At 31.4% G+C, this 23,809-nt stretch overlaps 4 protein-coding genes and 1 long non-coding RNA gene across 7 annotated transcripts in view; 3 read left to right on the forward strand and 2 right to left on the reverse strand.

Moving 5' to 3' along the window:
* The first annotated feature begins 630 nt into the window (after positions 1–630).
* LOC141453509 (E3 ubiquitin-protein ligase RNF10) lies at positions 631–11,621 on the forward strand. 2 transcript variants are annotated; one of them, XM_074126858.1, is made up of 16 exons: positions 631–1,077; positions 1,194–1,366; positions 2,661–2,938; positions 4,002–4,092; positions 4,225–4,415; positions 5,454–5,652; positions 6,150–6,284; positions 6,810–6,896; positions 7,229–7,308; positions 7,381–7,496; positions 7,658–7,811; positions 8,216–8,313; positions 8,426–8,645; positions 8,808–8,949; positions 9,735–9,969; positions 10,598–11,621. In XM_074126858.1, exons 1-16 carry the CDS (start codon positions 921–923, stop codon positions 10,693–10,695), a joined length of 2,454 nt encoding a protein of 817 aa, XP_073982959.1. In that variant the 5' UTR covers positions 631–920; the 3' UTR covers positions 10,696–11,621. The 2 variants fall into 2 exon arrangements, with proteins under 2 accessions (XP_073982959.1, XP_073982960.1); XM_074126859.1 differs by having other exon boundaries at positions 631–1,011.
* Positions 7,381–12,167, reverse strand: LOC141453518 (uncharacterized). Its single transcript, XR_012458040.1, has 2 exons — positions 11,802–12,167; positions 7,381–11,716 (listed from the first exon to the last, which is right to left on the reverse strand). It is a non-coding gene; the product is annotated as an uncharacterized lncRNA (long non-coding RNA).
* Positions 12,168–12,895: 728 nt separating this feature from the next.
* Positions 12,896–14,685, reverse strand: Mdh2 (malate dehydrogenase 2). Its single transcript, XM_074126868.1, has one exon. It carries the CDS (start codon positions 14,564–14,566, stop codon positions 13,541–13,543), a length of 1,026 nt encoding a protein of 341 aa, XP_073982969.1. The 5' UTR covers positions 14,567–14,685; the 3' UTR covers positions 12,896–13,540.
* Positions 14,686–14,733: 48 nt separating this feature from the next.
* Positions 14,734–16,765, forward strand: LOC141453516 (synaptic plasticity regulator PANTS). The gene is made up of 4 exons (XM_074126870.1): positions 14,734–14,871; positions 14,944–15,078; positions 15,149–15,313; positions 16,250–16,765. The coding sequence occupies exons 2-4, from the start codon at positions 15,025–15,027 to the stop codon at positions 16,460–16,462; spliced, it is 432 nt and encodes a 143-aa protein (XP_073982971.1). The 5' UTR covers positions 14,734–14,871; positions 14,944–15,024; the 3' UTR covers positions 16,463–16,765.
* A 769-nt stretch (positions 16,766–17,534) lies between these two features.
* LOC141453507 (uncharacterized) overlaps positions 17,535–23,809 on the forward strand; it is a 192,840-nt gene continuing 186,565 nt past the window's right edge. For both annotated transcript variants that reach the window (XM_074126853.1, XM_074126854.1), the window contains exons 1-6: positions 17,535–17,829; positions 18,806–18,906; positions 20,361–20,578; positions 21,559–21,750; positions 22,347–22,496; positions 23,675–23,768. In XM_074126853.1, the coding sequence (XP_073982954.1) occupies positions 17,657–17,829; positions 18,806–18,906; positions 20,361–20,578; positions 21,559–21,750; positions 22,347–22,496; positions 23,675–23,768 (928 nt within the window). In that variant the 5' untranslated portion in view covers positions 17,535–17,656. The remainder of the gene's footprint in view (positions 17,830–18,805; positions 18,907–20,360; positions 20,579–21,558; positions 21,751–22,346; positions 22,497–23,674; positions 23,769–23,809) is intronic.

Below are 23,809 nucleotides of genomic sequence, written 5' to 3' on the forward strand. Positions count from 1 at the left end.
ATTCATCTGTGCAGCTTAAAGAAATGAGCCTAATTCATATATGTACAAGACAAGGTCAAATTAATAATATTTTTTACTAATCGAACGTGTACAGAAAATACATTTTCTGAGGTCAAAATTCCACAGTAAGTCTTAATTCCAAATTCTTTCATTAAATCTGAAATAATTTTTTGTAGTTTTTAATGAACAACTTTCCTTTTAAAGGAAGTTGAATTTACGTATATGAAAAAGTTGTGATTATTTGTTTGTTAAATAATCAATTTATCTAAAATGAAAATACGTAAACTTTTAATGGGTAAATTTATTGCTGAATAAGGTAGAAGGTTGATTTTCAAAAGAAATGACTAAAAGATTGCCTACAATAACGAAACACACATTATGATGAATCATTTTACTTTAATTTCTAATTAGGATGTTTATGATTTACATGTTAAAAGTTTTAAAAATGATTTATTCCGATTAATAAAAAAAATATTTTACACTTAATGAAATGTAAATTTAATTATTTGTTTCAGAAAAAATACTAACATATTAATCATGGGTAAACGGAGATTACTTTAATTCTCCAAGAATTTGTCAATAAATTTAATTTTATTTAGATTTAGAAGGCTTTGATTGATTACCCAGTGGATAGATGTTTTCGCCATTTTAGTTAGTGCATCAAGGTCGTTGCTTCGGCTGCGACGAAGACGTTTGTTTCTTATTGAATTCGTCGTTAACGACGACCAGGGGAGTTTTCCCCATCAAGCAAATTTTTTTGAAGTTCTTTTTTTTATATCGTGTGCATATTGTCTCTAGTATAAAGCTGTATATTTTTTATAATTGATAATTTGTAATCATGGCTTGCTGAAAAATGTCGGTTTTGAAGCAGCACATTATTTCTCCAAACGGAGAGGGTTTCTCCCACTGTGATACTGTAGATGTTAGAGGAACATACAATGGAAAAAAAGAATTTAAGTCGCTTGCAACCCCCTACGAAGGGGACTGCAACTGAGGTGAAGAAAAATCCAGGTAAAGTGATAGTACTTTGTGACGTCATTCCTTCTAATTCTAGAGTCATCATGTTGTTATTTGAAAGTAGGTTAATTTTATGGTAGAAATTGAAATTGTGACTAAAAAATGAATGAATATTTAGCTAACAAAATAAAGGTAAACTCTCATCATTTGAACATTACTTAACTTTGTAATTTCAGATGCTCAAAATTCAAAATTGTTTCCTCGAAGTAACCGCAAACGGGAACCACCAGGAAATAATGCTTCCAAATATGATCAAAGTCGGAGGCCACCTTCACAGAAAAGTAAAACATGCGATAAGAGACCAAAACCTAGAGGACTTTACTATAGCAGTAGAAAGGAGGGTACCCAGGTATGGATTCATATAAATTTAACATGGGAAAGTCAATCATAAAATTTGTTTCTTTTTTCTAAATATGTTTGTAAATGTATTTAAAAAAATAAATAATTGTAATGTAAATTCTGATGTAAGCGTTAAAATTCTTTCGGAAATAATGAAAGAAAACAGCAGATAAGAACTTTATTTATAAACAAAACAAAAATCAGTTGATATATTGGTTGACATCAATATGAAGTAGTGAGTGGCAAAACTTAAGTTTGAGAAAATTATCTTGAGTGTATAATAAGATCAAAATAACCACTTAGCTAATATAAAGTCGCTGAACTAAGATTAAAATCAGCCAAAATTAAATTTTCGATTATCTAGACTTAGACAATGAAGTTCAGGGGAAAAGAAGTTATCAAAATTATACTTATCCTATAATTTTTCTTCTAAACTTTCATAAATTAATCACCCCCACTCCAAGAGGTGATCAAGAGGGTACGAAAGCTCTCTTGCTATTCTGTAGTTGGGTTCGTTGCCTGTAGGAGAACCCTCTTAGGTTCAAAAGCATAGTAGGTAGTGTTCAAGCAGCAATCAGAGCAAATCATGTATCTTTTTTTAAGATTAGGATTTTTGTCTTACTTAATAATAGTAACAAACGTAGTGTTGTACATCTATATTAAACATTGTCCGCTTTTAAGTGATAAGGGACCGTCCTCTTGGATATCAATCGCATCGTTATATATTAACTTGGTAAGCTATATTTGTTCTTACGACTTAACTTTTTTAAACAAAAATACGGAACAATTTTCTAGTCAGTTTGGTAAACAAAATTATTTAACCAAGTTCATCTGTTTGAAAGCGCACAAGCATAGTTGCAACCTTAATTATTTTAGTCAAGTTTTAAGGAAACCTTTAAGGATTCCTTTCTCTTTCTAAAAGCTTCAAAGAGAATTCTCCAAACCACTCTTTTATTGACCTTTGCTAAAGTAACGTTACTTTTTGCTTACTTCAAATAGTTGTTGGGTACTACTGGTTGTTGTGAATACATCACGTTGGAGTTTTTGGCATCTTAATAAATAAGTTTATTTATTGCGCAAAATATATTTAATAAAATTGAGGTTTGACTGATTTGGCATCAATTCCTTTGTTCCAAGGAAATTGAAATGATAAGTCGAACCACACTTTAGTGGTTCCAAGCCACAAATTGTGGTTCATTCAATAATTCAATTTCTTTGAAAAATATTTATTATATCCATATATAGCTGAAAATATTCTTTATATTATATAATTTTATTTATTTTTATTGTTTATTTATTTTTAGATAAATGATGAAGAGGACTTGGAATCTGAGTTTGGCCAATTGTTCTCACCCCATGATTTCGATGGTGGAAGCAAAAAGCAAAGTTTAAACCATCTGCTAAACTTTCATAGTTATTCACTGCAGAATTGTGGTGGTCGGGCGTTGCGAGGTGGAGGTGGAGCCGCCTTTATAGGAAGTGGTTCAACCGCCATGAGGCAAACGTATAAGCAATATACAACCAAGTCCCTTATGTCTACGCATGCCCATAAATACAATAAGGAACAGTTTCTTCAGGCCAAGTAAATTTTCATATTTTCTATTTTTTTATTTATTTTTATTTATTTTAATTGTATTTTTTAATATTAGAATCTAGAAACCTAGACATTCATGCTTCTAGCTTAACAAAGAGTGGGATTTATAACCGTTTATTTAAAATTAAACCTATGTAAAAAAATGTTTTCAAAATAAAATGTAAAATATATAATATTCTGGATAACACAGAATCTCTTGCACCTTTATTAGCAAGATTTCATTGTATGACCGTTCAGCTAGATATCTGTTGTGCTTCACTCTATGGCTGGAGGAATGCTTAACTTCGATTTACTTTCGATAGAACAGTATTTTTATCACTTAGTGGTCTCACTGCTAGGTAATACTTATATAGCTGGAAGTTGCCATTCATAAACTGCCCTTTGGGTTACCAGCAGTTTAATCTGTTGAGCTATTGAGATGTTCAGCATCAATTTAAGGCCTAATTAGTGGGGCACAAAAAGGCTCCGTAAAAATTCTGAGTGAATCGCGTTTTATGAAAAACTTATTTCAGTAATCCCGAAATAAGAAGGATTAATCAGGCCAGCAATTCGATTTATTAGACCTAAGGAATGAGGTGAAAACTTGATGTTTGAAGTTCTTCACCCCTAAAGCTAGCTGTATGGTTGATCTACAGATAGGTTTAAATCGTAAATAATAATTTTTATTCAAGGTTGTCTTAAATTTTAATGGTTTCACATGTTTTGTTTTTTATTTTTTCAACTATTTTATTTTTATACTCCCATGCCAAATTCGGTTATTTCATTCCACGAAATTAGTAAAAACTTAGGAGCAACCTAGAAAATAATCCGCTAAATATCAATTAAACGAACCGCACAATTCCAATACATTCCAAAACAAACGGTTCTTTTCAAGGAACAATTTTTCAGTTTTCCTGATCTTACAAAACTTGGTATTGGTTTAAGCTAAGTTATTGAGGACAACGTTTCTTGCCTACCCAGCAATGTCTGATGTCTCTACGATAACAAATTATTTTCCAATTCTAAATAATATGCAATTGATTTTTTTTAAAAAAGTTATTTTATTTTTCAGCTGTCAATTTGTGGTAAGAGCCAGTGGGGATTATACTCTAAACCTGGCAGATCCTGATCTGCTTGTCGATTGGGAACAAGTTGAGCTTATTGTAAGAAAACAAATGCATATTATTTTCTTAAGTTAAATATTTTTGAAAGAAATTGATTTTCGTTGCGTTTATAAAAATAGTGTCAATATTTAATATTTTATACCATTTTAAATTAAAATGTTTTCTGAACAGAGGGTTTGGAGCGGTGATGGGGCCACAACAACCTGCCCTATCTGCCTCTATCCCCCAGTGGCTGCAAAAATTACCCGTTGTGGCCATGTTTTTTGTTGGACCTGTGCTTTGCATTATTTGGCTCTCTCTGACAAGACGTGGCGCAAATGTCCTATTTGTTATGAAGCGGTTCATATTCATGATTTGAAAAGGTAATCATTCCTCTGTAACATTAAGTGTATTTCGTTTCATATCTTGAACATCCTCGAAGAAGAGAATCAAAAAATATCAATTCTTAGTACCACATATTTTTTACTACGTAGTCAGGATTATCATATTTCGTTTCATATCTTGAACATCCTCGAAGAAGAGAATCAAAAAATATCAATTCTTAGTACCACATATTTTTTACTACGTAGTCAGGATTATCATATTCCCCCTTATCCTCTACACAATAAAAGTAAGTTTCTTTAATGGGCAAAATCAAATATTTTAATTCTCCTTGACCTAAATGTTGCTTTAGTATGTCGATTTTTTAAAACAGTCTTTGTTAAGGTTCTCAAATGGTAACGAACTTTAAGGTCGAAGCCTCGACGGTTTGTGGGTCCCAGATCTTCGTCTTCTTTTCAAAAATCATTTATTTCTACAGCTCACTGCATAGAATGTTTCCTTACCATCTTTTTAGCGCTTGTTGTAATATATTTTCTCTTTCTAGAAGCCTCCACAGCTCAGTGTTCGGTGAACTCAGTCCGAACAGTAATAAATTCCTATTTTATAGAATGCTCAAGTATTTGGGTGAATATTTATGGTTTGCACTTTTCAAGTTCTTTAAAACCAATTTAATTTTTTTAATTAGCGTTCTATATTTTATTTTAGACGCGTTGACATCTGAGGAAATTAGCGCCCTAAAACTGCCGGCTTTCGGACAGTGTTTTCTTATTACAGATAGTACTGAAAATAAGCTAAAAGAGGCTTCTTGAAAGAATAAACATAAGGACAAGCAGGACTCGAACCCGGGAGCTCCATGTAGCTGTTCAAGAACTAACAACTTTTAGCTAATGTTTTCTAATATTGTCAATTATTTTGTTTCTCAAGTATTTTCATTTCCTTGATTCTGTTGCTGGCTATAACATGTACTTAAATTTGTTTATAACGAATATTAACGTAAACCTTGAGATAATATTTGAATTTCTGTCTTTAATCAGCTAATTGAGATTGTTTTGAGTATTAAAGGAGGTTTTATTTTACAGTGTTGAATGCGTAGAGAAAATCCAATATTCAGTTGGCCAGGAAATAACTTTACAGTTAATGAAGAGAGAAAAGGGATCTTTAATTGTTACTCCAGCTCATCAGTGTGGGTCAAGATCAACAAGAGGACCCATTTTGAATATGTCAGAAACAGAGCTGGACACGGTTTATTCAAAATTACTGTTGGCTCAACAGTCTGATGTAAGTTTTTTTTTTACTGCACTCTTCGCTTACGATAACAGAAACGGGATAATCAATCCTTCCTTTTAGAATTCGAATTTGTGAATACTTCGATAACTTGAAGGGAGTGCTTAAGAGAAGGGAGTGCTTAAGAGAAGGGAGCCCTTATTGGTGATGTGAAAGCTGTTCGCCTGAATTCGAAGCAAAAAAGAGTGATAAATCTAAAGATTTGCTCTTAATTAGGTCTTGGGATTCAGCTATTGATGGAATTTCTCAGTTTAAAACAAATACGCTTGATAATACAAGTCTTTGATATAGATTAACAGTTTTTGCTACACTTGATTTGACCAACAACAACACAAATTTGTTTGTTCCAGTGTTTCTCGCGGTTATTTTCTTATTTTTTATTATTATTTTTTTACCATAAGTAAATAAAAAAGTCTTTCCCGTTTTTTTCTTCAATGGTAACCTCATGTTTTTGTCACAGATACAAAATTCATTTTTGGCATTCATTACAGATTGATAAGATACTTGATAATGAATATTTACAACTACAAGAACAAGTGATTGAATTCACTGGCTGCCCAGAGTTATGTTTTGTAGAACAAGCTCTTGAGGCTCTGATGATTCGCAGGAGCCGTAAAGAACAAAATGTAAGTGATATATAATACTATTTCAATTTGTGGATCCATATATTGTAATTCTTAAATTAAAATGTCTATTCTGCTCTGCATAAAACCTGATTTTTTTATTTGTTTTATTTAATGGTCATTGAAATTAAAGTAAGTGTCGTTTATTGCCTTGTCCCATTAACATTGCAAACTGACGGAATAACTTCAATCTTTTATTAGCAACCCGTTAGTCAATTTATTTTTAATAAGCTGAAAGTATTATTTAATAGTTCGTCATCAGATGTATAGCTTATACCTTAGTTAGTGATGAAGAAAACATTAAAAAAAAAAGCAAATGTTGAAGGCATATTGAGACAGGACATCTCTGTATTCAGCGGCAGAACTAGCAATTTTTTTTTACCTTGTACTTAGGTTTGGGGATAGGGGCGGTATTTACTAAGTGGTTTTCAGTTTTCCGAGCCCATGATATCCATATTTTTAAATGTCACTTGATATCTATGGAACAGAACAAAGGTATATATAATATATATAATTTAATTTGCTTAGATTGAGCAGGTTGGTGCCAGTGATGTCAAACTAGAAGATAATGCTATCAGTGAGTCTGTTAACGATACCAACCATTCAGAAAGCCAGGTAATAAATGTATTTAACAAAAATTCTACAAACCGAAACATTTTTTATCAATTAATAAAATAATAAGAACAATCAAAATTGAGTTTATTCAATTTAACAGATTTCCACCAGGTATTTAGACTCAAAAAGCTACAATTCTGTTTAGCAGTATACAGAACAGCTATATCCTATTCTTCCGGCTTTTACACTTCCCTCACTTCTTTGTATTGCACTCTCACCACTACACAATGTCGGCATTCTTTTTGATACATCACATACATATTTTGATACATATAGAAATAGTAAAGATATTCGCATGTGTTTTTCTTAAACTTGGTTTAAAATAAATGCAGGAAAGTTTTGATCCAATGGAAGAGCCAATCAAAAGAGAAAGTTCAAGTGAAGAAAGTGAATCTATCTTTTTGATTCCTGGGTAAGCTGTCGCTTTATTTGCTTAAAGTAGTTGTATTGGTTTGTTTTAAGTTAATGAATATCTTGCTAATAGAAAACAATCAGAAAACTCCAGCTCAAGTATTGAGGAAATTACAGTAGCAGATTTATACATAAACACCAGCAGTAACACCTCTTGTCAACCTGTGAAATATTTTTACTTCTATCAAAGTAAGTTCGATTTGTAGGACGAGTAAATTCGCTTGTTTTTGTTGACGTCTCCTAGACGTTTTTTCTATCCAGAAGATGTCAGTGATTCTTTTTCGTTTAGTTATGTCTAATAATTAAAAAATACTCTATATTATTATTATTATTATTTTATTTTGGCGCAGGTACTGATGGCCAGCAAATTTATCTTCATTCAATTAATGTCCACATGTTGCAATCTACATTTGGCAACTTGGAAGATTGTCCATCGTTAATTGTTGGCAAAATAGTTGAAAAGGAAACTGGATCAATGACTAGCGAACTTAGACATCGACTAAGGTATGTTACTTAAAATAAAAATAACAATAATTGTAATGGTAATCAAATAAATGATTAGCTCAATGGTTTAATGTCCTGGATTCTCGGAGATCTCGGGTTCTATTCCTGAACATTATTCTCTGTAACGAGATTAACACAATCCTGGGGTTGGCAGTTCTCTGAAAAATATTCTAATGAACTTAGATGTTGATTCATCTTAAATTAAAAAAAGTGATTGTACAATAGTAGTTACAAAATAATAAGAGGGTTCTTCGGCTATGGTATGAAAAAGTACTTGAAAAATCCTCTTCATCAGGAACTTCTTTATACTTATAAGAATAAGTTTTAACCTATCACAGTTACACGTTATTATTTTATGGAATAAAAGTTATTTTGAAGTAGTAATTGATTTATTTTTCAATTAGGTACATGCAACACGTTCCAATCACTTGCCAATTTGATGTTGTGGAATTAGACCTTAAACCTCCAGTGATTTCCCTAAATGCGCTTACATTATTCCAAGGTAAACGGATTCGTACTATATTTTTTTTTTTACTAACTTTTTGCTAGACTACTTCACAATTCGATTTTTTTAAAATCTTTTTCAATAGTTTTTAAAATCACTTGAATTTTAGACCAGATTGAAAGTCGGCGAAGGAGACGGCAAAGATTGGAAAGAGCTGAAAAAAAACGGGAACGTATGATTGAAGAAGCAGAAAGAAGGAAATATGGTAGAAGTGGTGAGGCACCTGTGAATCTTAGAATTGAGTCTCACTTTCATTTTCCTGAGTGTGGCAGCGAAGTTGTAGCAGAAGAATCAAAAATCGAAATTGCAAGTTCTAACTCAGAACAAAGGTAATTATTTTGTTTGGATTTTATTAAAAAATTATAACTTAAGTTTTAGAGATTTTCACATATTATTGATTCTGTTTAGTATAGTTTTATGAGGTTTTTTTTTTGAACACTGATTTTAATTATGGATTATTTACATTTATATAATTTACTTTTCTAATTTAGCAATCCAGTAGAGTCCGCTAATTCAAGCCGTTCGGTAAGTCCTTCGTTAATGTCTAAAGATCCAACTTTAGCTGCAGTTGCCGCATTGACACTGGAACCCAGTCAAGAAGTACCGTCTGGCAGTGGAGTTTCTTTTGCCCAGGTATTTGGTTACTTCCTTTATTTCTTATTTCATGAATACTTCATTTATTTCCTTAAAGAGATAGATATCACTTCAAGCTAACTCTATTTCGCTAATCTTAAAAAACTGAATTAATGTTTTAAGTCTAAAACTTAAAGAGAAGAAAAAATAAACATAATTACTTTTTAATTTTGCGTACGTTAAGGAAAGTATTTTTTGTGAACGTGACGAATTTTAAAATCTTGTACGTACTTAATTTACATTGCAGATTATTAAAAAATGTTTTAGCGTGAGGTATTTGTTTCTATGTGTCTAGATCTAGAGCAATAAAGAAAGTTGCAGATAACTCACAGAATTAAGTTTTTCTGTGTGCCTGTCGCTTCTTACTCTTAAGATTTTGGCAAAACTTCGTCAAACGGAAAATATATATAAATTTAATATTATTTATTATTTTAAATTTATATGTATATTTATTGTGCATAGCACTGCCCTCAACAATTTTTTGGGTATCATATCATCTAGTAACAGGGTGAGACTGGGTTGAACCACCTGAATGATTCCACTGATGATATGACACATTGATTCGTTACGCTTATTTGCTACAACCACGTGGATTGTAGGTCGATTATTACAGACTAATTTGGATTAGCCTAAGCGGAATTAATCCATTCAACAGCGGCAGGACATCTCTCCATTCATAAGAGTTAACTTCAAATCATGTTTAGAAGAGGTGTTTCTTAAAAACACAATTTATTCATTCATTTTTCTTTCCCCACGATTTTTATTTATAAATTTCTTGATAATAGATGTTAAGGGAAGGGAAATCAATGCGAAGCGAAGATAACGGTTGGCCTTCGGTATCCAACAGTGGGAACGACGCCAAGTGGAGTCAGCACTTTCAAATTCCTGGTCAATCTCGCAGCAGACAAAGACAGCCCAGTCTTCCTACAGTGACCGACAGTGATGACTGCTCCTTCTCACCACCAGCAAAACCTTCGTTCTCAATAGCAGATGCTTTACGTGCTGCAGCGTCTGCATCAGGTTGTTATTGTTATTTAAGTTAAATCATATCAAGCAAATCCGTAATTATTTTCGTTTTGGCTTAAATTATAATAGTATATGCTTTATTATGTGGTCAGTGATTTTTATCGTTCGTTTTATATTATTTTCCACTGTTCTCTCTTGAACATTTTCGAATTTTCCAAATGCATTTGTTTTTACTTGCACACATTTTATGCTACATGAATAACATACTTGTCTTAATTAAAAAGTTTCTTCTATTTGAATATTGAATAAAAGAACTATTTAATTATTGTAATTTCTTGTATACAACGAAATTTATACAAGTATGTTACTGTTTTTGCAGTTTAACATTAAATTTCCACTCTTTCAATTTATAGACTGTAAATGTTCTTAGATTCTAAAAAGTACTGGGGGACCATAAAAATCTACAATTTTCCCATATCATTTTTCTTAATATGGTTTCCTTGAAAATCTAAGTCGCTAAAAAAGTTCCAATTTTTTGAAAATGTTTGAAAAGTAAGTTATTATTCCGGCCTTTACACTTCAAAAGTGTGTGTGCACTCCTGGTATAGATTTTCAAAAAATGTATTTTATGTAACAAGAAATTGTTTTATTAGCTGTTTCAACGATTTCATTTACTTTGCAGAAAGAGGACTAGAAGCTGGAGGCCGCAAAAAGAAGAAAAAACAACAAAAAGTTTTACTGTTTACGACGGGAATGCCGTGCGCTAACGGTAGCAATTAAGACAGGAATTAACAATTTTTTTTTTTTTAAATATACATGTATTCTCCAGATAAAAATCATACATAAATGCCAGACAATTTTTTGGGTACTTTTCTTTTTTTTAAATTTAGTTTTTACGCTGTCTCTCTATTTGAAAAATAAAGATGGTTGTTCATAAACGGCTTTGATCAATATTATTATTTTTAATTTGTGCTTTGCCTTTACAAGATTTTTTTCCTCCCATAGAATATTTTAAGCAATATTGTAATGATCTATATTGAAAAATAAAGGGATTTTTTTAAAATATGTTCTGAAGTTCTGTTATGGATTAAAAGCTTCTTTTTTTCTTTTTATTGTCGATTTTATTTGAAAATCATTAATAATGGGTTTCTGGTATTGTATTTTTCTGAGCAGTCATATAGAAGAATAGATGTATCAATCAAAAACCTAACAATGACACATTTTTTGCTGCTATGGTTATTTTCATGTTATAGTTTTGAATAGCTTAAGTAGTTTTAGCAAGCAGTAAGTGGGTATTTAGAAAAATTATGAAGAAAAAAGTTATATAAACATTGTGAAAAAAAGTACTAATAATACATAATAAATGTACGTACTACTAATTTAATGTTAGATTGAGTTAAATAAAGACTTTCCAATTTCTCTTACTTGATTGGAGAATTTACACAATGAACTATTAGCCATGTTTCAAATGCATATTATTATTCATGTAATATTGCTCTGATGATCATTTTTCTTCTTTTCTCTCTTTGTGTTTTAAATCATTTACTTTTTTATGTAAACATCAATATTTTCTTGTCGCAGAACATGTTTTAACGAACATTGGTTCGTTTAAACAAATAGTGAAAGAATTGGCAAATAATATCATTTCTAAAAAAAAAAACAAAAAAATGTACTCATTGAACTTAATAAAATTTGTGTCAATTTTTCGTTTGGTTTCATTCCTGCTTCTGCTCACTTTTCTAAATAAGTTATTTTATTTTGTTGAATTTTTATTTTTTTAGCGAATTTTTGCATACCAATTCTGTTAATGAAAAAAAAAAAATTATTGAGATGAAATGTTTCGCGAAAATAATAACTGTTAAAAGTTAAAAGAAGCGTGACGTTACCCCAGGTATCCAAATGGAAATTGTATGTATATCAGCGAAATCTCCTGTCTGGTTAACATATTTATTTAAAATTTGTATTTAATATTTTTAATTGTACGTTTTAGAATCATTGTTCAGAAGTGTTACAAAGAATTACGTTTGAAATTTTTAAAAAAGGAGGCCTCAAAAGGTCATTAGTTTAGAATATGTTTCTCGGTTTTTTATTTTGCATCGTTACGTCCATATATTAGTAATAGCTTCCATAACTTTAGGATACTTTTTCGCTTGGCGATGATACTATCACTAGTTTAGCCAACTAGAGGGTAACAAATGTAAGCGGCTAACTTTCCTCAAAATTTAGAGATTTATGAAAAAAAAAACAAGTAAAATTACCCGTTCAGAATATTTGATTGATAATGGCAAGCCTATCCATGACGAAGGGTTGACTTAGATAAAGTGTAACTATTGTAGTAGTTATCAGCATTACGGGTCTTCTTGAAAGTTAAGTTTTAAAGATAAACAAATCTTGTGTGGCACATATGTAAAAAAAAGTACTGTATAATATCGCTATGAGAGAGTGGCTCACATTGTTCGTACAGAGCCTCTGGCCATTACGAGAAAGCTATGTGACACTCTCTCTAATAAGGATGTGGGCTTTATAAATTCTGCGTAAGTGTACATCTCAATCAAGGGTTCGAAGTTTGTGTATTGGGAACAGAAGAGAATTAGAATGTTAAGTTGCATTTTTCCCTCCGCGCGTGCCAGGTCCCTCATATTCTTGTATTTTAGCATAGAATAATAATCACATGGCTCTCTAACACTGCTGGTTACACTCTTTAACTCAAACAAAATTTTTTATATTATTCCCTTTTTAACCTGATCGAATGTTATCACTTATTTTTGTAGTTTTCACATGTTGCAATAGCTATATAAATGAATTAAATGTAGGTAAAAACAATTTACCGATATTCCTTTTTACCAGCTGTAATATACAAAATATTTCGTTACTGGTAGAAGCATTAATGAATTATAATATTCGGGGATTTTTTTTTTTTTTGTAGAATTAACGTAGAAAATCGTAGTCTGAGAAAAAGGTTAAAACAAAAACAAAAATGTCTGTATAAATATATAATTTAAGAATTTGGCTGGAGGGTTAATTTTCACATTACGCATAAAATTAACAATAATAATCAACTTACTAATTTGTTTTAGCTGGTAAGATATTATTTTTAAAAATATCACCTACGTGACTAAAATTTTCTGAAATGCTTAGAAAAAATACTGAAATTGTAAAACTAGAATATGCTTCCAAAATAATTCGTCTTAAAAATGCAAACGATTTTTGTTCGGAAAATCTTCTAAATAAATTTCCACTTAACCTTATAAAGGATTTATTTGATTATCAATGGAAATATCTGACCTTTAAGTGATATCTAATATTAGCCCCTTTGGCCTCTTATATAACAAACCTGACATTATTTATAAAATGGGTGTGGATTTCTACTTTATCTTTAGCACAGCAAAACAAATTAAAATTAATCACCCAAGTATTTGTCAAAAATAAAAATAAAATAATTAAAAAAAAATCTACAAAATATTCATTACTGTTAATTTAAAGAAGTTTCAAGTAGTATGATGATAATCACTATTTTATTTAAGATAATTTCCGATTGTGTCTTGGTTATTCAAACATTTTATGCAAAAGAGATTTTTTTTTGTTTCTATTAGCTATAAATTGGTTTTCTTCCATTTAATTTAACTTACTTTTTATTAACAAAGTCGATACCTTTTTGAATATTTTTCTTTAATTCTGGAAGGGCAGCTTTAATAAGTTCCTTCTCATAGTCAGTAACTTTTCCGATTCCAAGATTCTTCTCGACCCCATTTTTCCCCAGAACAAGAGGTGTTGAAAAATATGGTGCGTCAGTTACGTCTGAAGCTACATACGAACACTCTACTATGTTTGATTCTCCTTTTAGAGCTCTGCAGACCGAAAAAGTAAAACGTGCTCCCGCATAAGCCATGGACAGCGTAGCAGAACCTGCTCCTGCTTTAGCTTTCACCACTTCAGTTCCTGCATCCTGAATCCTGGCAGTAAGTGCAGATAGTTCTGCAGGAGGAAATTGTACTGAAGGTTTCGTCTGAGATACCAACGGTATAATAGTGACACCAGAATGGCCTCCTATAACTGGCACGTTAACATCCTGAGGATTAAGTTTTTTTGCGTGTCCAATGAAAGCGCTAGCTCTTACGACGTCCAATGTGGTAACTCCAAAAACCCTCTTTGGGTCATATACACCTAGTTTTTTCAGAACTTCTGAAGCAATTGGTACTGTACTATTTACAGGATTGGATATGATACCAATAATAGCTTTTGGGCAGTATTTCCCGCAAGCTTCAGCTAAATCCCTTACAATAGAAGCATTAGTATTAAACAGATCATCTCTTGTCATACCAGGTTTTCTTGGTACTCCTGCAGGAATAATCACAACTTCCATACCTTCTAATGCAGCCTTCAAATTTTCTGGTCCGTTAAAACCAGTGGTGACAGATGCTGTATCAATGTGACTTAAATCTGCGGCTACTCCAGGGGTATGGACAATGTCGTACAATGAAAGTTTTGTAACTAAAGAGGACTGCTTTAATAAGAGAGCTAAAGGTTGTCCAATTCCACCACTAGCTCCACAAACTGCTACTTTGACATTTCTTACCGTGGAAGTAGATACTTTACGCACTGAGAGTCCGCTTTTACCGAATGCGATTAAGTTCTGTGAACGGGATAACATTGCGTTCAGATTTATTGTCACTAGATACTTCAGGACTGTTGTAACTGTGTAAACGCGAACACGGTGCCGTGAAAAATGAAGGGATCTGAGTATGTGATAATACTAAAAAGGCTAATTGCAGGTTATATCAGATCAAGTAAACTCCTAATTATTTGATTCTTATTATTCGGAGCGTTAAAATTTAATTAATTATTTTCGTTTATCCCGATTCTAGACCTTTTATTTATTGGAGATGTAATTATAATGAGTAATGTGTCACGAAGAAAAAAAAGCTCTTCCTCTTAATTCTATAACCTTCATTAAAGGTTTAATAAAAATTTATTCCTGTAAATATGTTGTTCTTATATTTTTAATTTAATTAATTTTTTATTTTTCAGGTGGATATGAAACTTAAAGAGAGCCAAAAAAATTTGAACTTAAACAGATATTATTAAAGCTATCCATATAATATCTAATAAATGGAAAGTGACAGAAAGAACATAGACCAGATCGTTACTGAGAATGCATGGATGGTAGGCTTACTTACAGTTTTGAAGCTTAAAATGCAAATTTTAAATACTTAACCTACTTTTTTTATTTAAGATCAGACCATGTGTTCTCTACGCCGAAGAGTATAAAGATTGTAAGTCAATAAGATCAAGATTCCACCAAAGATTCGTGTATGGGACGTTTCTAGACTGTAACCAATGGAAAACTGATTATGATAATTGCCTTAAATGGACCGAAGATAACAACCAAAAAGCGTGTGTAAGTTTGCCTAAATAGTTTCAATTTGCTTTCAGTCATATGAAAATTTCTGCATTGTTATTTACAGATTCAACAGTTCATTTCAAAAACCTTCAGAAATTAGAAATGTTAAACAAGTATGATTCTTCAAAATGGGAGGATTCGGATAATAAGTCCGTAGGTACGATTTACGAGATTTTACTCGGCGAATATTGCTGAGCCATAGTAGTTTAGAAGAGTAAGGAAAGTGGATTTAAGTAAAATTCATTGCTACTTAAATTATGATTTACGGTTTTTAGTATGTAGTATTTATACCTATTATTAGTATTATACCGGTGGGCCTGAAAGTGTGTCTAGTAAACGTTGTGAAGTGTTTGTGAGTGATATTGAGCTAGAGTTTGCAAAAAAAAAACATCAACTGTCTATTTCTTCAGGACTTATGTACATTGCAAGGTTGTCGTGTTGATTGGGGACTCGAAGGAACGTTTTCTCAAGAAGGGACAACTCTATTTCGTTATTGAGAGAAAACACTATTACTTTGTCAAAAGACAAAAAACCTTCAAGAATAAGCATTAAGTTAAGTTACTTTCGATTCATTATAGGCTTGTCATTTGGATTTTCATTCTTAAAAAGATTAAATTACATCGTCCCACATTAGAAATCACTATTAATGAAGTGACTGATAACTTATCTGAAATTGATGCTAGAAAAGGTGCTATATCTGATAACATTCTATCTGCTCATACCTTGCAGTTTCTTCAGCTTTCTCTGATGGAAAGGTGGTCCGTAGCGGCAATGAAGTTAATAACGAACAAACTCTACCCTTAAAAAGTTGCAAAAAAAACAATAATGTATTCACTCGCTCAATGTAAAATTGTTAAACAGGTTTTCATTGGATTCATTCTTTTGCATTATTATTTTAATAAATTACCATATTATTACTTTTTGTTTTTACAGAAAGATTTGGTGGAAAGTGAAGTTTTAAGAAGAATAGAGAGGTTAAAAGCTCACAATGACAATGATACATGGGAGAAACGCACATCTCCACCGACCACTTGGAATGATCCTCTGCCAGAATGGATGGAAGAAAAATTAAAGTATTCTTATCTTAAAGAAAAATCTGTAAAAGTTAGTAATGAAACAGAAAAATCGTTTTGTGTGTTAATGTAGATTTTTGCCGAATATAATTAAGATCTTTCAGTTTTTGAAAATTTAAGGAAAATAATAAGTTTTTGTTACAAAGATTTATTTACTAATATTCACTTAATTTACCTTTGTACTTCTAAAAATATATAAAAAGTTTTTAGAAATTTATGATAATACCTTTAATTACTCGTCCATCAAAGTAAAAATATGTAATCCTTGTGTACATTTTTCAATTTTCCCTTAAAGTGTTGAAGCTGTACTTGTAGAAATAAATAGAAGGTGCTAAACTGTATAGAATGTGAATAATAAAATTAATTTCTTTTACAATTTTCGTTTTTAGTTATTAAATTTTTATTTTGCCCCTCTTGGAAAAAATCTTGAGGGCGCCAGTGATAGTAAAAATAAATGTATTCGTTAGGCAATGAACAAGAGTAACGAATGAATATTTATTGGCTATCATTAATTTGATTAAAAGGTCACTCATAGAAATTTATTTATTATTCGACAGTTTCGAAGAATTCCCACTCTTGAAATGGATGATTCCTTGTTAAATAAGTGACTACCTGCTTGGAATTCAGTTTTATACAGTTTATCATAAAATTAGCCAACTAATGAAGAAATGAGAATGATTTTATTTTTCCAAAATCTGAAGCAGTATCAAATAAATTAAAAACGATCAAGCGATAAGAAAGCGTTATCCATTTTCTTTTTTCTTAATATTTATTAGAAATAGCTTAGAAGCTTAACCTGGACCTAGATTCTCGAGAAAGTTTATTCCGACTTTTTTTTAAAGGAAAATTTTAATTTTTTTGATGCTTTGGAGCAAACTCTAACTGCCTTCTGTAACATCTGCTAATATCTGTTGTGTGAGTGAGTAATATGTTTTATATATACCTTTTTCTAAAGTTATCCTGCGTAGAAAATAAATTCTGTCCGTAGTATTTTTAGCAACAACATATTTAAACAAAGAACAAGCCTAATAATTTAATACAATATGATTTTTCTGTTTAATGAGAAATGTTAGATAAAGTTATTCAACTTATTCGATAAAAGTGTATGCAATCGATTGTCTAGAAGCAAGAATTTTTGATTCAGCTCGAGATTAAGGGGGCGAGGTGTTTGTTTGCATTTGTTAGATACGGGTTCGAATGTGTGAGTGTTTTTCTACCTTTGTTTGCACAAGTCTTCGTTTCAAGTTATTTTGTTAAGTGAGCTGCAATGGATGATCCAAATAAAGATTATCTTTCGCATTATCGTTCATTTTTTGACTCTCTTCTGAAATCCGTCGATTTAGATTATCCACTACCAGTAAAAGTAGCTAATTATAATTTAACTGAACAAGAGATTGCAGGAGAAATTACCACTTGGTGCCTTCAGTATCTAAATGAAAGGTAAATGAAGAAAATTATTTGTTTTGCTCAATAAATGTCTTAATCCAATTCTATTTAAACTGACGATTATGCTTTATGATGTAGTTTTAGTTGTTAAAGCACATTTCTGTCTTTGTTCGTAGACTATAATCTGGAAAACTTGTTATTACGATGCTGTGAACAATTCTATTTTCGTATCGGGACAGCTTCTTAATGTTATTTGATTTTGTTGATTTGCTTTTATCAGTGAACTACTGATTAGATTTGATAAATTTTCTTTTGAAACTTTCGAACTAAGAAATAATGCATTTTTATTCCAATAAATTTTTTAATTGACATTTATTTTAAATTTCTGAATGTTTCTTAAATATTTTGTCTTTGTCAACATTTAATCCTTTTTTTTTCTAATGAATAAACGGATACATCAGCAGATGCTCTTAGTAGTTATTTTATACCATTTTAAACACTAACGGCTTCTCTTAACAATTTTATGGAATTTAAAGATACAAATCTTTATTGATTGCATGAAAGAGTAATTATTAGTGGTTTATATGTGTATCTTTAATTCACACCAAGGAAGGCGAACTTAATTCAGCAATTTACGTACTGAATTAGAAAAGCTAATTCTGAATAATTTAATGCACTCTTTTGTTCATGAATTTTCTCTCAACTTTTCTATCTATGAAGAAAATGTATTTTTACAATTTGCTTCTAAAAAAATTCCGAAGATTATAAATTATTTAAGCACTACAATGTTACTGCAAGGTCTACAGAACCAACTGGTCCACAGGTTGTTTTTATTTGTAATTATTAGTATTCAATTGGATGACGTTAAGATTTTTGATTCGATTATTCGAAAAACTTGGATTGAATAAAATTTGAAATAGGAAAGCAAAAGATAAAAGATGTAACTTTAAAGATTTTTTTTTTTTGCGTGTTTCCGTAAGGACAAATAGGACAACAAAATAAGTAATTTCTTTATATTTAATCATTTCAGAGATTGCCCCACAAGTTTGGCCAGCATTCTATGCAGAAGAGTACTTGAGGAAATTTCTCGACTTGAACCAGAATTATGTGGTTATCGCCCTCAAGAACAAGGTAATTCATTTAAATTCACTTTTTGTAAATTAATTTTTGTGGTGGATGCAAATATTATTTTGACAAAAATGATGATGGTCAATGATTGTAACAATAAATCTTTTGTGACGTTAAAGATATTTAACCATTGATTCTTTTGATATTAATGGTGTCATGAAATATTGTTGTTGTGTAGTGTAATTACGTAGTAATGATATGTAGAGAGGTACAGTTTCATTTTGGGGAGAGTAGATGCGATAAACCAAAAAGTTTGCGCCTGTTTGTTCTCGGCTAAATATACTGAGGTATCCGATAAGTCTTATATGCCTTATCAGTAGTTTGCACAAATCGCTATGATTCTTCAAGGTGTGGCCTCTGATATCAAAAATGCAATGTTGTGAGAGCTGTTGCTACAACCGTGCTAACCAAATTAAATCATGAAACTGCGAGAGTAAATAAATGTATGTGTTTTTAAATCTGGTTCTACGGGAAGAAATAATATGGATTTGGGTGCCCTTGCTGCCAGTAAATTTTCCCATTCAAAAACAATTATACTGTATTTTTAAATCAATCATTTGAGTATAGGTGACCATCACTAAGATCCATTATGAACTTTTGCTCACAATTCACAAATTAACTCTCGTTTTTATCTGTCTATTTGGATATCAGTGCTCCTGTAAAACTATGCAAATGCTTAATATACATCATTAGAAAAAAGTATTTTAATTATCTTAGAATAGAATTTAGAGTTCTATATTTTCATTATGAAATTTAATTTAAAAAATTACTTTTTATCCAAAATAGTACTTGTGCATTTTTTAATTTTTTTTTTTTTAAATGAAAGACAGTGGGTTGCTTGCCGCGGTCTTTGGCGTGGAACGGAATGAGACGCCTATGCCCTAGTGGGGCAAGGCGCCCAAACTCTCTTCACGGGGTAAACCCCTTTTTTGGGGAAGGTTTTCTCCACAAGAAGCTAAAGAGGGAGGAAGAGCTCCTCAGTGGTACTCCCTGGCCAGCCTTCCTGGTCTTAGTCAGAAAGCGAAAACGGTTCTAGTTGAATGTATCTCCCAAAAAACTGGACGATTTGCTCTTCAATCTATCTTTCCTCACACATTTTCCAAACAAAAACTAAAAGACAGGCGAAGCTCTGTCTGGTTATTATAACAGTTACACATTATTTATGTAACTGATCTGAGGCGTGCCTCAGATAAATTCCGTAAATTGGCAAGTTTCCTCTCAGGAAATTGCCACTCAGAAGACATTTGAAAAAGCTGGGTCTAGAACATGATGAGACCCACATTAGATGGTGGTCTTAACCACGTGTTGTCTAACAAGCAGATCCCCCCTTAGTAAATCTCGTCATAAAAGTGGAAATTAAAGATTATATTTAATATTAGGAATTGGTTTTTTTATTAAGATTTTATCCAAGAGTAATATTACTTTTTAGATATACATTCTATGTTTATGCTTTGTAGTATACCACCCACTGAAATTAATGCAAGAGACCATCAGGAAATTGGCTGAATTATGCGCGCTTTATACAGACAATGCTCGCCTATCCGAATTGCCACCACCTCCGACGTACATTCTCCATGATCCGATAATTTCCATGTATGGTATAAAAAATGGTCGTAGGACAATGGAAGATAGACACATTGCAATACAAGACTTGCATCACCTATTCAATGTTAAGGTATTGATTTTTATTTAATGTTTTATTTCATAACTGTATGAAATTTTTATGAACAATAATATTTTTACTACTTAAAATGTCCAATGGGCTTAATAGAACATAACTAAGTTCATTTTTGGAGCTAATGACCGGGGTAGTCGATGCTCCAAAAAAAAAGTTCATTTTTCTTAATTTTTTAAAAACTCCCCCTTGTACAAAAGTACCAATTAATTGACGCTTTCATGACCTTTAAGTACTCCTTTATTCGAATTCGTTAAAACTTTATGAAACAATTATTGTCTCCTGAACAGGTTTATTTTCTATTAAACAAAGGTTATTTAAAAATGAACTATTTAGTGATAGTGTCGCTGAGTTGTTTCGCGGGTGCGAGAAGTTATACTTGTATGGCACAATGCGAGCCAAAGTATTATGTCGAACTTGATTATCCACTTCTTTATTGTTCTTGGCTTTGCTTCCCTGCGAGCGTTCCTGTCTGGCTATGCATCACTCATAACTCACCTGCAGAGGTAGATAACGTGTGCAACTGCTTAAGTATAACACACATATGCGAATTTCATCTTCATCTCGCACATACATTACGTTAGAGAAACACAATTGTATAACATGTATTTTACAGAACCCACATTGCACATATTTACAAGTTTGCAGTTTTAACGCATTATAGATGCCTATGCTCTACGAACTAACTGTAAAGAAGCCATTTCATTATATTCATTAATATATTAAAACAACCATCCTCACACAGTCAGTACATAGCGTTTGATAGAAGCAATTTTTTAAAAGTTTGATTCCCACATCAATATGATGAACCAATAATCTCTGATGACGGATGCAAATTCAAACCGATCAGGATTAAAGTAAACCAGCTGGCTATTGTAGATAGAACAATGCTAGTATCTAAAACTGTGGACCTAACTGAAACTGAAGGATTGATATTCCTTCCATACTTACTAAAGTTCGCTTTTATTTATTTATTTCAGAACGCAAATGGTCCTGCCAGTTACTACGGTGTGTTCGATGGTCATAATGGTTGCGATGCTGCAACTTATGCAAATTGTCATTTACATCATTATCTTGTACAGTCAGTACACTATCCTCACAATCCTGAAGCAGCTTTAAGAGAGGCATTTACAACTACGGACAAACGTTTTATTGAAAAAACTGCCAAAGGCGTGAGTATTCGAAATTGTATTTTAGAAATAAAAATATATGTCTCAGAGTTTTCAATTCTAAGTGTTTTTAAAAACATTCATAAGTCACCAAAAAATAACGAACAATAATTGCAGGATCCTAAGCCTTTTCAGATTGGACTTGCGATTTGTAAGTTGGTCATAGCTGATAGGTTTTTAAAAAGAGATTCATTTTTACTGAAAGCGAATTCCTAAATTACCTAAATGGCAGCATGAAAAGAAAAAATTGTATTTTAAGAAAATAGTTTCGATGTGTGAGTGTGTAAAATGTTCTATAAAACGTGCTATTTATTTTCTGCCACAAATATAAATTACTTAAATTGAATTTTATTGGTTTTAAAGAAAAATTCAATTCCAAGTTGACCGTAAGCTAAATTAATATTTTATTATTTTTAGAGGTTGATAGAACGATGCAGGCCTCGATAAGTCAATTCAAAAATGACACTTATTTTCGATTGTTCGTACATTTAATTAATAATAATGTAATTTGAGAAAATTTGTAATGTAAAACATAATTATAAATCAAATTGTATGTGCTTATATAAACAGGGTTCCTGATTAAACCTAATTTTTTCCAGAGTGGTGAGAGTGGAACTACTGCTGTATGCGCGTTAATTAGACCTGAAGAAAGTGTTTTGTACTTGGCTTGGCTTGGTGATTCTCAAGCTATTCTTGTATCAAGAAATGGAACCTATCAACTAGTCAAACCTCATCGTCCAGATCAACCGGTAATTTTATTTTTATTCCTCTTCTAGGAGATCTCAGTAAATGCCCCTGAATTTCCTGCTTAAGCGAACGTTTTACAATGTAAGTTCTTATAGTCCATTTAGACGCCTAAAAAAGACGTCCAAAGGCGCCTTCGGGGCAAAACTAGAATATGAGGGCCACTGCAGGAAATTCTCTTTGATTTTCTCTTCCTGTTTTTATTAAAAGATTTTATTCTTCCAAAAAAACTTTATGAACTGATGATGATATAAATTAAAGGTTTTGTTGTTTCTTCTAATGCATTTCTTTGAACTGTTCTCTCTCTCCTTGTCGTAATGGAGGGTAATCAGGTTTTCATGCTCATGGTTTCGGATTTTCAATCATTTTCAGGAATAAAATGCATATTTATTATTTAAGAAAAGAAGTTTAATCTACTTATTTAGTTTTATACTGAGTGTATGAGGTAATAAATAGCTAGAATACAAATGAATGTATTTATCCAAATAAAAAAAAATTGAATAAATATTAATGATATGTTCAAGAATTGAAATAAATAATTTATAATTAAATATTTGTAATTTTTAGATATTGACAAAAATTCAAAGAAAAATAAGTTAAAAAATGTTTAATCAATGCTTCATTAAGAACTATAAAATCATTTGCTGATGTACTTGACAGCTTAGTAAGAGGAAATCAAATATCCTACCTTGTCATGAAGTCTTATTCGAAGAGAATGTAATACAGAACCTATAGGAATAAGAGAAAGAATTATGTCGATAAAGAATAAAATCATGCTGATCTGTCTAATCATTTACGTGTGTTCTGTAGAAGCGTTGAATAAATTATTTGGAGATAAAGTAAGGAAAGTAGCACCTAATTAAGAAAAGCAGAAACTAATATTTCTCATTTTAAACATTTTTTCTTTTAGCCGCATCTTAGTAAATTTTTCCATAATGTTCAGTCGCTACAGAAAATAATGATTTAAAACAATCAGCACTGGCCAAAATGATCAGACTGAACATATGCGATATTACCGGCAGCAATCCTTTTCTTTCTTTAACTCTTACGAAATGCAAAAAAAAAATTACACTATTTATTTCAATGTTAAAGCAAGAAATCTATCTTCAACTATTTGGAACCCATTATAGAAAATTAAAAAAATTTAAGTATGTAATGGTTTAATTTTTTCGTATTGTTTCAGGACGAAATGAAACGAATAAAAGAGATGGGTGGTTCAGTTTTTTTTATTGGTACTTGGAGAGTTGATGGAAATCTAGCAGTATCGAGAGCGATAGGTCAGTCAAACAAATCGCACTTGCCTTGATTATAAGTATAT

Source organism: Rhodnius prolixus, unplaced genomic scaffold (genome assembly GCF_049639745.1).
Source record: "Rhodnius prolixus isolate KJV_2025 unplaced genomic scaffold, Rpr scaffold_3, whole genome shotgun sequence".
Taxonomy (NCBI): Eukaryota; Metazoa; Arthropoda; class Insecta; order Hemiptera; family Reduviidae; genus Rhodnius; species Rhodnius prolixus.

What these genes read in the sequence shown, in the direction of transcription:
- LOC141453509 (XM_074126858.1), top strand. Translation starts at nt 921, where the DNA reads ATGTTAGAGGAACATACAATGGAAAAAAAGAATTTAAGTCGCTTGCAA. An exon ending in CATCATGTTGTTATTTGAAA is followed by an intron (nt 1,078 to 1,193) that starts GTAGGTTAATTT and finishes TTGTAATTTCAG; the next exon opens with ATGCTCAAAATTCAAAATTG. An exon ending in TCTATCTTTTTGATTCCTGG is followed by an intron (nt 7,309 to 7,380) that starts GTAAGCTGTCGC and finishes TCTTGCTAATAG; the next exon opens with AAAACAATCAGAAAACTCCA.
- Mdh2 (XM_074126868.1), bottom strand. Translation starts at nt 14,566, where the DNA reads ATGTTATCCCGTTCACAGAACTTAATCGCATTCGGTAAAAGCGGACTC.
- LOC141453516 (XM_074126870.1), top strand. Translation starts at nt 15,025, where the DNA reads ATGGAAAGTGACAGAAAGAACATAGACCAGATCGTTACTGAGAATGCA. An exon ending in TTACTGAGAATGCATGGATG is followed by an intron (nt 15,079 to 15,148) that starts GTAGGCTTACTT and finishes TTTTTATTTAAG; the next exon opens with ATCAGACCATGTGTTCTCTA. An exon ending in ATAACAACCAAAAAGCGTGT is followed by an intron (nt 15,314 to 16,249) that starts GTAAGTTTGCCT and finishes TTGTTTTTACAG; the next exon opens with AAAGATTTGGTGGAAAGTGA.